Raw genomic sequence first — 13448 nt, forward strand, 5'->3', positions numbered from 1 at the left:
TTGGGTCTTCGTTGCTGCACATGGGCTTTCTCTAGTTACGGCGAGCGGGGGCTACTCTTCCTTGCAGTGCGCAGGCTTCTCATTGCGGTGGCTTCTCTTGTTGCGGAGCACGGGCTCTAGGCACGCGGGCTTCAGTAGTTGTGGCACACGGGCTTAGTAGCTGCGGCTCACGGGCTTTAGAGCGCAGGCTCAGTAGTTGTGGCACACAGGCATAGTTGCTCCGAGGCATGTGGGATCTTCCTGGACCAGGGCTCGAAGCCGTGTCCCCTGCATTGACAGGCGGATTCTTAACCACTGCACCACTAGGGAAGCCCAAAACATACCTTTTTAAAAAATAAAAATAGGATTATCATTAGATAACTTTAAAACATGCTTCTTTACTTCACTTAATAGTTTGCGGCCCTACTTCTGTGTCACTAAATACCGATCTCTGTTTTGAAGGGCTGCATAGTACTGTATTCATGAGTTACAATTCACTTTACTGATTCCTACTGATGAATGGTAAGGTCATGCCTCATGTTTCACTGTTAAAACAGCAAGGTGAACCTCTTTGTAGATACACCTTTTCTACGTTTGCCAGTTATTTCATCAGGATCGATTTCTAGAAAAGGGATTTCGGAGCGTGTGACTGTTCTAAAATCCCTGACACCCGTCGCATACTGCCAGGTCTCAGGTGGGATGTATCAGCTTACATCCCCCAGTCCAGTACCTGAATGTTACCCAACCACCTTTTAAAGTAGGAACCAGAGAAATGACATTTTATTCAGCAAATTAACAAGAAAGCTCAGTTGGGTGTTACAGGCAGCGATGAGCACAGAGCAGTGAGATGGGGAGAGGAAAGGGTGAAGGTGGGGGAAAGCCGAGGACCCTGAAAGACGCCTCCCGAATGTGCAGACGAAGAGCTCCGCAGAAGAGAGGCAGAGGGGCACCGGCAACACACAGACACACACACCGTGGCTGGCCTTGGGCACGGGGCAACATGCAGCCCCTTGAGGCCAGTGTTGGCGAGAGACGGGGGCCTGCAGACAGGGGCCCGCAGACACCTGCACGTGACCCTCACAGGCTTCCAGGCTGAGGCAGGAGCCTGGCCCTACAGCCTCTGGAGCTCTGATGCTGAGGAGGGGAAAGCCTCCCTTCCTTCTCAAGACCGCCCGCCAGAGCCTCCCACCCAGCCCTCGCCGGCACTGGCCTGCCTTTAGGCAGAGGCTTCCCAGAATGATCCAGCAAATGAGCACCCTGGGCGCTGGGTGAGCAGTTAGGTGGGGGATGATGAGCGATGGAGGTGACACGTCACCATGTCCTCCGAGCAGGCACCATACACCCAGAAGCAGACGACGCCGCTGGCCGTGCAAGAGCAGGTGGTGAACACCGCCTGCCTGAAGTGGCCGCTGCTCTTCTCCCGGCTATTTGAAGTCACCACACTCTCAGGTAACGGTGTCTGACCGGGTACGAGGGTGCCGCTGGGCCCACACCTCGGGCCAGCCCAGGCTTCACACTTCTGTCTCCTTCCGCCAGGCCCCCGACTGCCCAAGACTCAGCTGATCTTGGCTGTTAACTGGAAGGGGCTGTACTTCCTGGACCAGAAGGAGAAGGTGCTCCTAGAACTCTCTTTCCTGGAGGTCATAAGCCTGATCACCAACAGGTGGGTGCCCTGAGGGAAGAGGCCCCAGATCTCTCTCTCCCCACAACCTCAGCCCTTGGGGGCTCCAGGAGAGACAGGGAGAGGAGGAGGGACATCGTCCCTGGGAGCCCGGCTGGCTCATACCACGTCACACGCGTGGTGTGATGGCCGCTGGATCGGGACCCAGCTTCCACTGTCCCAGGGCCAGCACTGTGCACATCACGCATTGCCTTCTCAGGCTTCCTTTAGAACGCAGCCCCCCTGGAAAGGGGCACATAAGCTTGCAGCCTCCAGGCTGTACGTTCACTTACAGGCTCCTTCCCTTCTCACGGGGCGGGGGAAGCACTCACTCGGAGGTACCAGCCGTCTGGGAGAGGGAGCGAGGGACAGGGCTGCGTGTGCAGGGCACACAGCAGCAGGAGGGCGGCCTTGCACGCCTGGTGGGACCTCGGATGCCCTGTCCCTGTGCTCTCCACGGCTCTCACCTTCTGAGAAGGCCTCCATGCCCTTCGGGAAGGCCTGCTTGTGCCCTGCCAGAGCCCCTGTTTGGTTAAAGCACAGCCCGGTGTGGCCACTGTGGTCAATACCAGTGTGTGCAGGGCGCAGGCTGGCCACCACTTACTGAGGCTGACCGTGCTGGGTGCTCTCTGCCATGCCAGTAAGTCCCCCCAGCACCCCCAGTCTGCAGATAAATAAACGGAAGCACATAGAGGCTGGGTAGCTCGCCCAAGCTCACCCAGGCTGGCGCTCCATCTCAGCGCCACCGTTCTTTGCGGTGGCCCTCCATGCTGGCCACCACCTTGCCTGCCCGGAGCTGACCCCACAGACTGGGGCTCAATACCACCACTGCGTTTGGAGCCCATGGGAGCCTAAGCTCTGGCCCACCTGCCCACACACACAGCGGGGCCTGGGACCGGGGCAGACCTGCTCTCAGCCCCTGGCCCTGCCATGGCTCTGGACTCGATGCTCGGTTTCTTCATCTGTAACTCAGGCGGGTCACCCCGCCCAGGCTGTCGAGGGGCTGACCCAGGGGGAGGGTGGAGTAGACCTCTGGTCACATTGCCCCCTTTCCCCCTCAGGGAGGCCCAGGGTGGGCAGAGGCTGGTGCTCTTGACGCTGCACGAAGAGGAGTTCAAGTTCAGGTCCCCCAGCAGCGTGGCCATCGCCGAGCTGGTGGCCATGTTTCTGGAGGGCTTGAAGGAGAGGTCCGTGTTCGCCATGGCCCTGCAGGACAGGAAGGCCACAGATACCCAGCCAGGTGGGGAGGGGACCCGGTGAAGGTGGGTGGCTTGCTCGTGCCAGGTCCCGGTGGTGACGTGGCAGGCGGGGCACAAGGACTCGAGCAGAGAGAGGGAGAGAGGCCACCAAGCCCTCGGGGGGCAGCGGTAGGCAAGGCCTTCCCACGTGCAAGATGAGGAGAGTCCAGGAGGGGTCTCAAACCCTCCAAAGTGAAGTGCGCTGAAGGCTGTCCTCGTGCTGGAAGCGTGGGGAGGGCCAGCGCCCTCACCTGCAGAGAACAGCTGGGCCACCCGCCCGTGCCTTGCATACCATCCCCACAGCTGCCCTGTTGTCCCATTTTACAGGCAAGGACTGGAGGCTCAGAGAAGGGACACAACTTGTCCAGGGCCACACAGCTCAGGAGGGGGGTTGGGGGCGGGGTGAGCCCGGGCAGTCGAGTCCTCGGCCACGGCTTCCCTGAGCACGGCTGGAAATCAGGCTTCAGGAGGGAGGTAGCAGGGGAGGGCTGTGCACAGGGTCTTAAGTGCAGTAAGAAACGTCAGCGGAAGCTTTGCCCCTGGGGCCCATTCCATCCTCACAACAGCCCCAGGAGGGAGGGATGACTTTCTTCATTTTACAGTTGAGGAAACAGGCTCAGAGAGGTCACCCAGCTCCCGGGCAGGCTTGGTGACCGCCAGCTGGTATTCTGTTCCCTTGGTCCACCTGCCTCCCGGCTTGCGAGCCATCTCCTTGTCAGGCGTCTGAGCAGGTCTCCCCAGCTCCTGCCACCCCAGGCTCTGTGCCTGTCCAGGCCCCCTGAGGGCCAGAGCTCTGGGAATCCCACCACCAGCTCACTGTCAGGGTGGCCTTGGGCCCACTGCTCTGCATCTGCGTTTCCCCACCGGTCAAAGGAGATGGCCCACAGGGTGCCAGCCCAGCCTGTGGCCTCCGCTGAGCCCTTGGGAAACGGCATCTTCTCTGCCCCGTGTGTGTGTCCGTGTGACCTGGATTTGTAGAGGATGCCGCCCTCCTGCCCTTCAAGAAGGGGGACTTGCTGATCCTGACAGAGAAGCAGGGGCTGCTGACCTCTGAGAACTGGACCCTGGCCCAGAATGACAGGACCAAGAAGACGGGGCTGGTGCCCACGGCCTGCGTCTACACCATCCCAACGGTCACCAAGCCCTCGGCAGAGCTGCTGGTAACTCATGCTCCCCTGCCCTCAGCTGGGTACCCGTGGGCACCTGGGGAAGTGGCCGAGATGCCCGGCCTGGGGTCCTAGCTCAGGGGCCCGGGACCCACCTCACGGATCCCGGGCAATCACGTCAGCTCTGCCGGCCCCATCGTCCTTCTGGGGTGACGGAGAGGCAGGAAGTGCTTGTGCAGTGAGTGCCTGGTGCAGCGCTCGGCATTTAGTAGGTGCTCAATCAGTGGGCATTCCTTCCACCCCTCCCACCAGGGACTGTCCTGGGGATGCATCCGTCCTCGTCTCAGCCACATTTAAACCCTGACCCGGGGGGCCACCCCACCCCGGCGCCCAAGACCAGCCCCCCAGGGGGACAGGACAGACAGGCCTTCCAGCGTGCATGTATTGAGCGCCAACTGCGTGCCCCTCGCCTGCAGTACAGGATTGAACACAGTAGTGTCCCCGCCCTCAAGGAGCACTGGGACGAATGACGACTTGATGGCAAGCGAACGGAGTGCCACCAAGGAGGAGTACCTGTTGTTATGGGAGCAGATCCTAGGGCGGGGGTCTGCCCTGTCTGGGAAGCCATCCCTGAGGGACTGGCACTTGTGCTGAGGCCGGAAGCAGTGGGCCTGAGAGCCCGCTTAAGGGAAGGGAAACAGGCTCAGAGACACTGAGTCACTGATCCTGGGTCACACAGCAGGTGACACAAGAAGGGTAGACCCAGGCCTATCCAGCCCCGTGGTCCGGCCCCTCCCGAGTCTCTGAGGCAACTAGGCTAGGAGGAGCTAGTGGGCAGGGGCTCCTGGACACCCACAGACCCGTGCCCTCACAGAGCTTGCTGGCCATGCCACCAGAGAAGCGGAAGCTGGCAGCCCAGGAGGGGCGGCCCGCAGAGCCGGCCCCCGAGGAGCAGCCTGAGGAGAAGCTGCACACCTTGGAGGAATTCTCCTATGAGTTTTTTAGGTGACTGCCCTGCCCACCCCCAGAACCCACCCCAAGCAGCCTCGCTCTCCGCTCCCCGGGGGCTGGAGGCCATGAAAGCAGGTGCGCTGCCCGCCTGGCCTCTCTGGGCAGGGAGGGGACCCTCTGACCCTCCCCCCACCACCCCGTTTCTGAGCTGAGAGCTGTGGGCACAGAGGGCATCCCCGTGGAGACCTGCACCGGAGCCCGGGGCTCTCTTGCCACTTTGTGCGTGGGGCTCATGGTGGGGAGGGGACAGAGAGGGGCACGGGCAGAGGAGGCGTGAGGAGGGCCCTCACCCCCGCCTCGATCCCTGACAGGGTCCCGGAGAAGGAGACGGTCAGCAGAGCCGTGCTGCCCCTGGCCCGGCCCCGGGGCCGCCTGTGGGCCCACTCAGCCGAGCCGCTGCGGCAGCCTCTGCTCCGGCGCGTCCACGCCGACGCCGAGCTGCGGGATGTCGCCTGTCGGATCTTCATTGATATCCTTTCCCGGCCAGCCTGCCCCAGCCCCGCAGCCCGCCCGCCAGGGGGCCGGATCTCCCAGGGCACAGCGCTGCCCCGGGGTCCGCGCGGGCCTAGGCTCGGGGGTCAGCGGTGACAGGCAGCCCCGCCGGCGCATTCTCCTTGACGGCTGCACCCGTCCTCAGGTACATGGGCGACTACCCCTCTCGGAAGGCCTGGACCTCCCTGGAGCTCACCGACCAGATCTTCTCGGCGGCCCTGCAGGAGGCGGCCCTGCAGGACGAGGTTTACTGCCAGATCCTGAAGCAGCTGACGCACAACACCAACAGGTCTGCGGGGACCAGGGAGGGGCAGAGGGCACCGCACGCGCGGGTTGCCATGCCCAGGGCCCCCTCAGGCCTCGCCCCAGCCCCCGAGGCTGTGTCCACTGTTCAGAGGGGGAGGCGGCCCCTCATAAGGGCGACCCTCGCAGTAACGGTGGGAAGGTTGGGACCCGGTGTGTCCCTGACTTCCTGGGCTGGCCAGAGCCGGGGGTGGGGGTGGGGGAGGCAGACCTGCCCTGGGCCCTGCCTCTCCCCCTCTCTCCTTTGTCTCCTGGGCAGGCCCTAGCCTCTCTAAACCTCAGCGCCCTACTCCACAAAATGGGCACGATAGCATCCCCTCCCCTTCTCGTGGGCAGGGAAGCCGGTGGCATTGGCAGCAGGGCAGCGGCTGCCTTGCCCAGGGCCTCAGGCAGGCCTCAGCTCATAGCATAAATCCTACAAAGCCCCATCTCCCCGAGGTGCCTGGCTGGCCCCGGCTTCCGGGAGGGGGCCCTCCCGGGCTGACCGGCACTTCCATCTGCAGGCACAGCGAGGAGCGGGGCTGGCAGCTGCTGTGGCTCTGCACCGGCCTCTTCCCGCCTGGCAAGGCGCTGCTGCCCCACGCCCAGAAATTCATAGACACACGGAGAAGGAAGGTGCTGGCCCCCGACTGCAGCCGCCGCATCCAGAGGGTCCTGAGGTGAGCCTGACAGCTCCGAGGCCCCCGGGAATGTCGGCTTGGGGATGCCGGGGGGCCCCGCAGGTCCTCCAGGAGCTCATGGTCCAGTGCGGACACCCGCCAGTGGAGCCAGACTCGGCTTCCTTTCTAGAAGCTGGTGTCAGTTTGTGGAGGCGGGACCAGGTCCCAGCAGCCGGGGAGGAAGATGGAGAGTGAGGCCCCAGAGGGTTGCAGGGTGGCCAGGCTGGTCAGTGGAGGTTTCTGGCCATGAGCTCCTCCTGCCCCTGTGGCTGCCTGTCCAGGGCAGAGAAGGAACTACCCTGAGGCCAGAGGAGGACCTTGATGTCCCCAGCCACCTGTGTGTCCCCCTAGCCCAGCCCACAGTAGTTGAGCTCAGACCCATCCCTGCCAGCCCATCCTGCAGTTCTTCCCTGGCTCTGCCTGCCCTCCAGCCCTGGCTTGGTCTCCTGTGTCTATGCAAGAGGGTGGGGTGACCTGGTGAGCAGACGTGACAGTGAGTGGCAGCCTGGGTCGCAGTGGGGAAGGTGGGTGTCCCCATCCCCAACCCCCTGCCCAGCTGTGTGGGAATGAGAACATGACTCACCCTGCCTACTGGTGCCGGGCCCAGGACCCCTGGCCAGCCTGGGTCCCTTCCCCATGTGTGTCCTCAGAACCTCGGGGCACCTGGGAGTGAGGCCAGGCTGGCCACTGCTGCCTCCTCTAGGCCATGTGCCCAGCACCGCAGGCAGGGCAGCCCCCCAGAACGGCGGTGGTCTCGGGGTTGGCTTCTGTTTTGTACCTGGCACAGAGCTTAGCTTAGAGGCTGGGCCCAGGTGAGGGTGTCGGGTGGCATGTGCAGCACGTGCACTGTCTGCTCCAGGACGGGGCCCCGGAAGCAGCCCCCGCACCAGGTGGAGGTGGAGGCCATGGAGCAGAACGTCTCCCGCATGTGCCACAAGATCTGCTTGCCCAACAACACGAGCGAGGTGAGGCCCTGCGCCCCCCGGGGACCCGCAGCTGGAGCAAGGTCCCTCCCCACGGGGGTCACCCGAGGAGAACCGGGAGACACCGCCCGACACGGCTGTTTCCAATATAGAGTGGATGGTCTCCCCTTCAGCGCTCTCCTAGCCCTGCCCCGTCTCCCCCGAAACTACCGCTTCGCCCCACCCCAGTCCCCATGAGCATGAACTGAGTGCTGGGCGCCCTCAGGTGCTCCGGGCCACACAGGGGAGGGATGGGCCCCGCGGAGGCTGGAGTGCAGTCGGGAGTCTGGACGTCCCAAAGGTGTGGGGGGCATTCCAGGCTGGGCACAAGGGAGAAGAGGCCACAGGGCTGGGGGCCCCTCAGGCTTCCGACCCAGCCCCGGGACATGGTGAGCAAGGGCCGCCATGGGGTGCCTGCGGACAGACCCCAGTCGGCCTCTGGGGACGGCGGAGGGGACAGGTGGGAGGCGGGAGACCCTCGGCCAAGGGGCAGCAGTGGAGCGAGGGCGCCCTCACAGCCCTCCCCAAGCGGACTGTGGCCTTGACGAAGTTCCCGCAGTATGGCTGCAGGCTCTCAGAGCAAGTTCAAAAGGCTGGGACTCTTGGGACCCCAAGACAGCGCGCCCTGTGACCCAACAGCGCATACATCCGGCCAGGTTTCCAGAGGGGGAGTCTTGCCCTTCTCAGGACAGGGCAGGCGCGACCCCAGCCCCAGTCAGCAGGCTGTTGAGGGTCACCCCGGCCCGAGCCGCGTCCTGAGACGTTCCCCTGCCCCCTCTCTGCCCAGATGGTGCAGGTGGGCACCAACACCCGGGTGCGGGAGGTGTGCGACAGCATCGCCGCCCGGCTACAGCTCGCCTCCTGGGAGGGCTGCAGCCTCTTCATCAAGATCGCGGACAAGGTGCGCGGCCCAGCAGGCCAGGGGCCTGGAGGGAGGGCGGGCGGGCGGGCGGAGGTCTCCCACGTGCGCTGGGCCAGGCCCCCCGCGGCACACAGGGTGAAGGGACGTAGGCAGGAGGGGTCGGAGCCCCAGTGCGGCACCTAGCCTCCCAGGCCAGAGATGGGTCCCTGGATGCCGCACACCTGCATGCCTCCCTGTGCCCTCCTCTCCACCCGGCCCAGGTCATCAGCCAGAAGGAGGGAGACTTCTTCTTTGACTCCTTGAGGCAGGTGGCCGACTGGGTGAAGAAGAACAAGCCCCAGAAGGAAGGTGAGGGGAGGGCTCTGTGGGGCAGGCTGGGGCCAGGAAGGAGGGGAGGGGCCGGGAGGTAGGGGTGGGGCGGGGAAGGAGGGGAGCGGCGGGGCCGGCAAAGAGGGGAGGGGCGGGGAAGGAGGTGTGGGGCAGGCAAGGAGGGGTGGGGACGGGAAGGAGGAGTGGGACGGGGAAAGAAGGGAGGGGCGGGGAAGGAGGGGAGGGGCGGGGCCGGGAAGGAGCGGAGGGGCGGGGAAGGAGGGGTGGGGCCGGGAAGGAGGGGAGGGGCCGGGAAGGAGGGGTGGGGCCGGGAAGGAGGGGTGGGGCCGGGAAGGAGGGGAGGGGCCGGGAAGGGGAGGGGCCGGGAGGCCGGGAAGGAGAGGTGGGGCGGGGAAGGGGCGTTGCAGGGATGTGAGGCGGGGCAGGGCTTGTCTGACTCCTGGGCCAGGGTCAGGCGGCTCCCCGGGCCACTCCTGCATGGCTATGCCCATTCATTTATTCATTTATTCTCATTCCCCTTCATGTTCCCTGGGTCATGGGTAGGCCAGGCCTGGGGCCAGGCGGTCAGGCCCTGCCCCTGGAGCTCTCCCAACTCCGGCAGGGGCCGGGCATGCGGCAGGCCTAGAACACATGGCGGGACTGCGGGGTGATGGAGGGTGCATGGGGGCAGAGAGGGCGGAACGGGGCCTGACCCCACGGGGAGATCCGCGAATGCTGCTGGAAGAGGGGGCTTCCACACTCATCTTGAGGGATGAGGAAGAGCTGGGGCCCAGGGAGGAAGAGGCATGGAGGCTGTCCAGCTGGGGAGGCCGCAGTAACAAACAGCGGCGATGCGAGGGGCCAAGGGGCAGGGTGCGGGGGTGGCGGGCAGCGCCCCGGGCCTGGCTTGGTGCTCACTGCCGCCTCTATCCAGGGGCTGCTGTGACGCTCTCCTACCAGGTGTACTTCATGCGGAAACTGTGGCTCAGCGTGGCCCCAGGGAGAGATGTGAAGGCAGACACCATACTCCATTACCATCAGGTACCCGGGCCGCCCCTCCTGGTGGGCACCCCTCCTGGGGCCACCCTCGCTCCAGCCCACACCTGCCCTGAGAGTGGAGCTCAGCCGCCTCGCCCCTGGGCACCCAGCTCCCGCCCAGGGCCTCACTGTGGGCTCGCCGCGCCCCTGAGGGTTCTGGAGCCAGGAGGAGAAGGACAGCGGCATCTGGAGACAGCGGCCGCACCATCACCTGCAGCATGCCTGCCTGCCTGCCTGCCGGGGCGGGGAGGTGCGCAGAGGGTCCTGCAGCCCGTGGAGCACTGGCCCTTGCCCTGAAGGGGTAGAGCAGGCCTCGGCCTCCACGGCAAGACAGCAGGGAGCCCTGCCTCCATTCAGTGGCCTTCCCTCTGCTGGACACCTTACCCTGATGACCTTAGCTTTTTGCAGCCTCGGTTTCCTGGATGGGGGCGGGCTACTACATGAGCATGAAGCCGGGCGTGGCTGCAGCCTGAAGTCCAGTTTGTCCTTCACCCAGGAGCTGCCCAAGTACCTGCGTGGGTTCCACAAGTGCTCACAGGAGGATGCCGTCCACCTGGCAGGCCTCATCTACAAGGCCCAGTTTGGCAATGACCGGTCCCAGTTAGCTAGCATGCCCAAGGTCCTGAGAGAACTCGTGCCTGAGAACCTCACACGTCTGATGTCCTCAGAGGAATGGAAGAAGGTCTTTGGCAGGGGCTGGGGAGGGGCCCCTCGGCTGCTGTCCCCACAGGGACCCCGCCCAGGTGCCACCGTGGGGGGTGGCCTGGGTCCGCTGTAGCACCTTCCCCGCGCTGTCCACGGCCTCAGGCAGTAGCTGCCGCTCTGGGCCAGGACCTCGGGGCCTTGTGTGGCAGCCCGGTCGGGCAGTGACCTCCACTCAGGCCCTCACTAGCCCTTGCTTCCCCCAGCGCATCCTCCTGGCCTGTGACAAGCACAGGGACATGACAGTGGAGGAGACCAAGGTGGCCTTCCTGAAGTGGATCTGCCGGTGGCCCACCTTCGGGTCTGCCTTCTTCGAGGTGAAGGTAGGCCGCGCCCCAAGCCCGGCCATCCTGGCCACGCAGGCCCCGCCCGGCTCTGGCCCCAGCAGCCTGAGCTTCTCCCCAAATCACGCCACGGGCAGGGCCAGCGGCCAGGTCTGGGGGAGCAAGTGTGCACATGTATGCGTGCGTGCGTCTCGGGGAGGGGCCGCCTGGCCTCCCAGGCTGGGCTGTGATCACTGTGACCCCCCTCCCTCCCCAGCAAACCTCGGAGCCCTCCTACCCGGACATCATCCTCATCGCCATCAACCGGCACGGGGTTCTGCTCATCCACCCCAAGACCAAGGTAGTGGCAGGACCCCGGGGACTGCGCCAGGGTCCTTGGGCCCCTGCGCAGCTGGGGCTGCCCTCCTGGGCTCCCACACATGGCCCCATGGGCTCTGGAGGACCCCGGGCAGCAGCTCAGACTCAGGGCCCCTGGGCCGTCTGGGCTTTGATTGGCTTCTACCCACCGCCCACTGTGCCCCCAGGACCTGCTCACCACCTACCCCTTCACCAAGATTGCCAGCTGGAGCAGCGGCAGTACTTACTTCCACATGGTGCTGGGGAGCCTGGGCCGGGGCAGCCGCCTGCTGTGTGAGACCTCTCTGGTGAGCCCGAGGCCCGGGGGCCTTCTCCCAGCCCAGACACGAGGGACCCAGAGGCTCCGGACACTGGGTTTCCCCGACCCTGACCCAACCCCCTGGCCACCAGGCGAGTTGCTCCCTGGGAGGACGTGGCCCCCATGCCTGGGGTGGGCAGGCCAGGCTGGGCCAGCGGAGGAAGGAGGTGCAGCTCAGGAAGGGCTGGGCGTGTCACCCAGGGGGGCAACAAGGCCTGGCAGGGGGGCCTGTGGTCCCAGGGAGGGAAGGGGACTCGGGGCCCAGCCGCAGGAGCCCTGTTTCTCTCTTCACGCCCTGCCCGGTGTGTCACTGAGGCAGAGGTTGGGCCCCGCAAGCTCTGGCCCAAGCCCCGCTTAGCTGTACCCCTCAGACTCCGACCCCACCCTTCCCCCCGTCCAGGGCTACAAGATGGACGACCTGCTGACCTCGTACGTGCAGCAGCTGCTGAGCACCGTGAACAAGCAGCGGGAGCCCCGGACCTCAGTCCCGGCCAGTCCCTAGCAGTGGGGCCTCGTGCCCATTCAGCCTCCCTCTGCAATCGGAGGGTCCTGGCGGTACTTCCCGAGGACCTGCCCTCTGGTGGCAGCCTTTCAAGTCACCCTCTCCCCAGAACCCCCAGCACCACCACCCTGTGGCACCCCAGGGCCCCCCCCACCGGGTGCTGACTCTGAGGGCCAAAGGGCAGGGCCGGGACTGGCAGGCCTCCAGGCCGACGGACGGATGGCGGGGAGGACTCCCCCCCAGGAATGTTCAATAAAAGTTCTGCAGAACAGTGGGGAGTGTGTCAGCGAGAGACGAGGGTCGGGTTGGGGCTCGGGTGGGCAGCAGGTCCAGCAAAGGCTTCCTTCCAGAGAAAGCAAAAAGCACTGCGGCCCGTCCAGGCCCAGCAAAGGACAGCTCCGTCCTCATGGTGTGACTTCCTTCGTGTCTCCCTCCTCCCTTTCCTTCCACCCCCACCCCTTCCCTTCCTCCGCCTCAGACTGCAGAGACGCTTTCTACCGGCCCCTCTGCACACCTTTCCTCCTTCCCCCGCCCGGCACCGGACACGGGCTGCCGCCAGGAGGGTCTGCTGGAGGTGGCTGCTGGCTTCGCTGCCCCGAGGGCGGAGCTGCACGCGGGGCCTCGGAGCCTGGGCTGGGCGCCCACGGCCCCCGCCAGCCCTGTCGGAGCCTGTCCTCCGACTCCACCCACCGGGCCAGGCTTCAAGGACTGAGGGTTTCTGTCGGCAGCCTGGCCCTGGGATGCCTGTCTGGTCTGGCGTCTGTCTCCCTAACCCTGCGGCGGCATATCCGCTGCAATGTCACAAACCACGCAAGCGCTGGGGTCGTGTAGAAAAGCCTTCATTCGTTGTGCAAGTGTGAGTCCCAACACCAGGGTCCCACGCTGTCCTCCCCGGAGGGCAGGAATGAGCCGCCCACCAGAGCCCACCACCTCCTGGCCCCAGGCTGCACCGGGGAGTCAGCGGGTGCCCTGGCGGCGGGGCAAGCGGGGGCCCTCCCGCTGCTGCGTGGGCTGAAGAAGCGGGACTCGCCGGCCTGGCCTGGGCACGAGGCTCCTGCTTGGCTGAGCACGTGCGTGGTCGGGGGACTGCAGGGTGGCTCCCCGGGGGCGCCCACCCACATGGCCCTGGGGTCCGGGCGGCCGCCTGGCCGTGGACTGCACCTGTGCCACGGGGGGCGGAGGCTGGCCAAGCTGCCACAGAATGCGAGCCACGAGGCCTTCTGCGGGGATGGGACAGGTCAGGACAGGCCGGCCCAGGTGACCCTGGCCCTACTTGCTTCTGTCCCTGGAAGACCTCGGGCCGAAGCTGTGGACGAGGATGTGTCACAGGCTTGCCACGCCCAGGCCCCTGCCCCGTGGCCTCTGGCCTCGTGGAAGGAGGGAGGGGAGGGACAGGACGCCTTGGGGGGGATGCTGAGTGGAGAGACGGCAGGGAGAAGCCGCAGGTTCGGGCAGCGGGGGGGGGCGGCGAAGCAGGGGGAGCAGGAGGACGATGCGGGCGGCGGGCGGGCCTCTCAGGCGGGCTGGAGGCCCGCGGACTTGGGCTGCGCCCTGCGGGCTGCCAGCTCCGACAGCTTCTTCAGCCGCTTCTTCAGCTCCAGCGGGAACTTCTCGTAGCACCTCTTACACACGGGCTTCATGTCGAACTCCACAAACTTGTTCCTGCAGAGGAGGGGCAGCGGCCAG

The 13448-nt window shown here is 65.4% G+C and overlaps 2 protein-coding genes across 6 annotated transcripts in view; one reads left to right on the plus strand and one right to left on the minus strand.

Annotated features, from left to right (window-relative positions):
* Positions 1 to 11780, plus strand: part of MYO7B (myosin VIIB) — a 71974-nt gene extending 60194 nt beyond the window's left edge. For both annotated transcript variants that reach the window (XM_060015739.1, XM_060015740.1), the window contains 17 exons: positions 1311 to 1428; positions 1516 to 1642; positions 2701 to 2879; positions 3856 to 4037; positions 4858 to 4988; positions 5306 to 5463; positions 5622 to 5775; positions 6293 to 6448; positions 7308 to 7413; positions 8198 to 8311; positions 8533 to 8620; positions 9516 to 9622; positions 10116 to 10301; positions 10528 to 10644; positions 10862 to 10945; positions 11130 to 11249; positions 11661 to 11780. In XM_060015739.1, the coding sequence (XP_059871722.1) occupies positions 1311 to 1428; positions 1516 to 1642; positions 2701 to 2879; positions 3856 to 4037; positions 4858 to 4988; positions 5306 to 5463; positions 5622 to 5775; positions 6293 to 6448; positions 7308 to 7413; positions 8198 to 8311; positions 8533 to 8620; positions 9516 to 9622; positions 10116 to 10301; positions 10528 to 10644; positions 10862 to 10945; positions 11130 to 11249; positions 11661 to 11762 (2229 nt within the window). In that variant the 3' untranslated portion in view covers positions 11763 to 11780. The remainder of the gene's footprint in view (positions 1 to 1310; positions 1429 to 1515; positions 1643 to 2700; positions 2880 to 3855; positions 4038 to 4857; positions 4989 to 5305; positions 5464 to 5621; positions 5776 to 6292; positions 6449 to 7307; positions 7414 to 8197; positions 8312 to 8532; positions 8621 to 9515; positions 9623 to 10115; positions 10302 to 10527; positions 10645 to 10861; positions 10946 to 11129; positions 11250 to 11660) is intronic.
* Positions 11781 to 12580: 800 nt separating this feature from the next.
* The window catches only part of LIMS2 (LIM zinc finger domain containing 2), a 35344-nt gene continuing 34476 nt past the window's right edge, over positions 12581 to 13448 (minus strand). For all 4 annotated transcript variants that reach the window (XM_060016980.1, XM_060016981.1, XM_060016979.1 and 1 more), the window contains one exon: positions 12581 to 13424. In XM_060016980.1, coding sequence (XP_059872963.1) covers positions 13277 to 13424 — 148 coding nt within the window. In that variant the 3' untranslated portion in view covers positions 12581 to 13276. The remainder of the gene's footprint in view (positions 13425 to 13448) is intronic.

This window comes from Delphinus delphis, chromosome 7 (genome assembly GCF_949987515.2).
Source record: "Delphinus delphis chromosome 7, mDelDel1.2, whole genome shotgun sequence".
Classification (NCBI taxonomy): Eukaryota; Metazoa; Chordata; class Mammalia; order Artiodactyla; family Delphinidae; genus Delphinus; species Delphinus delphis.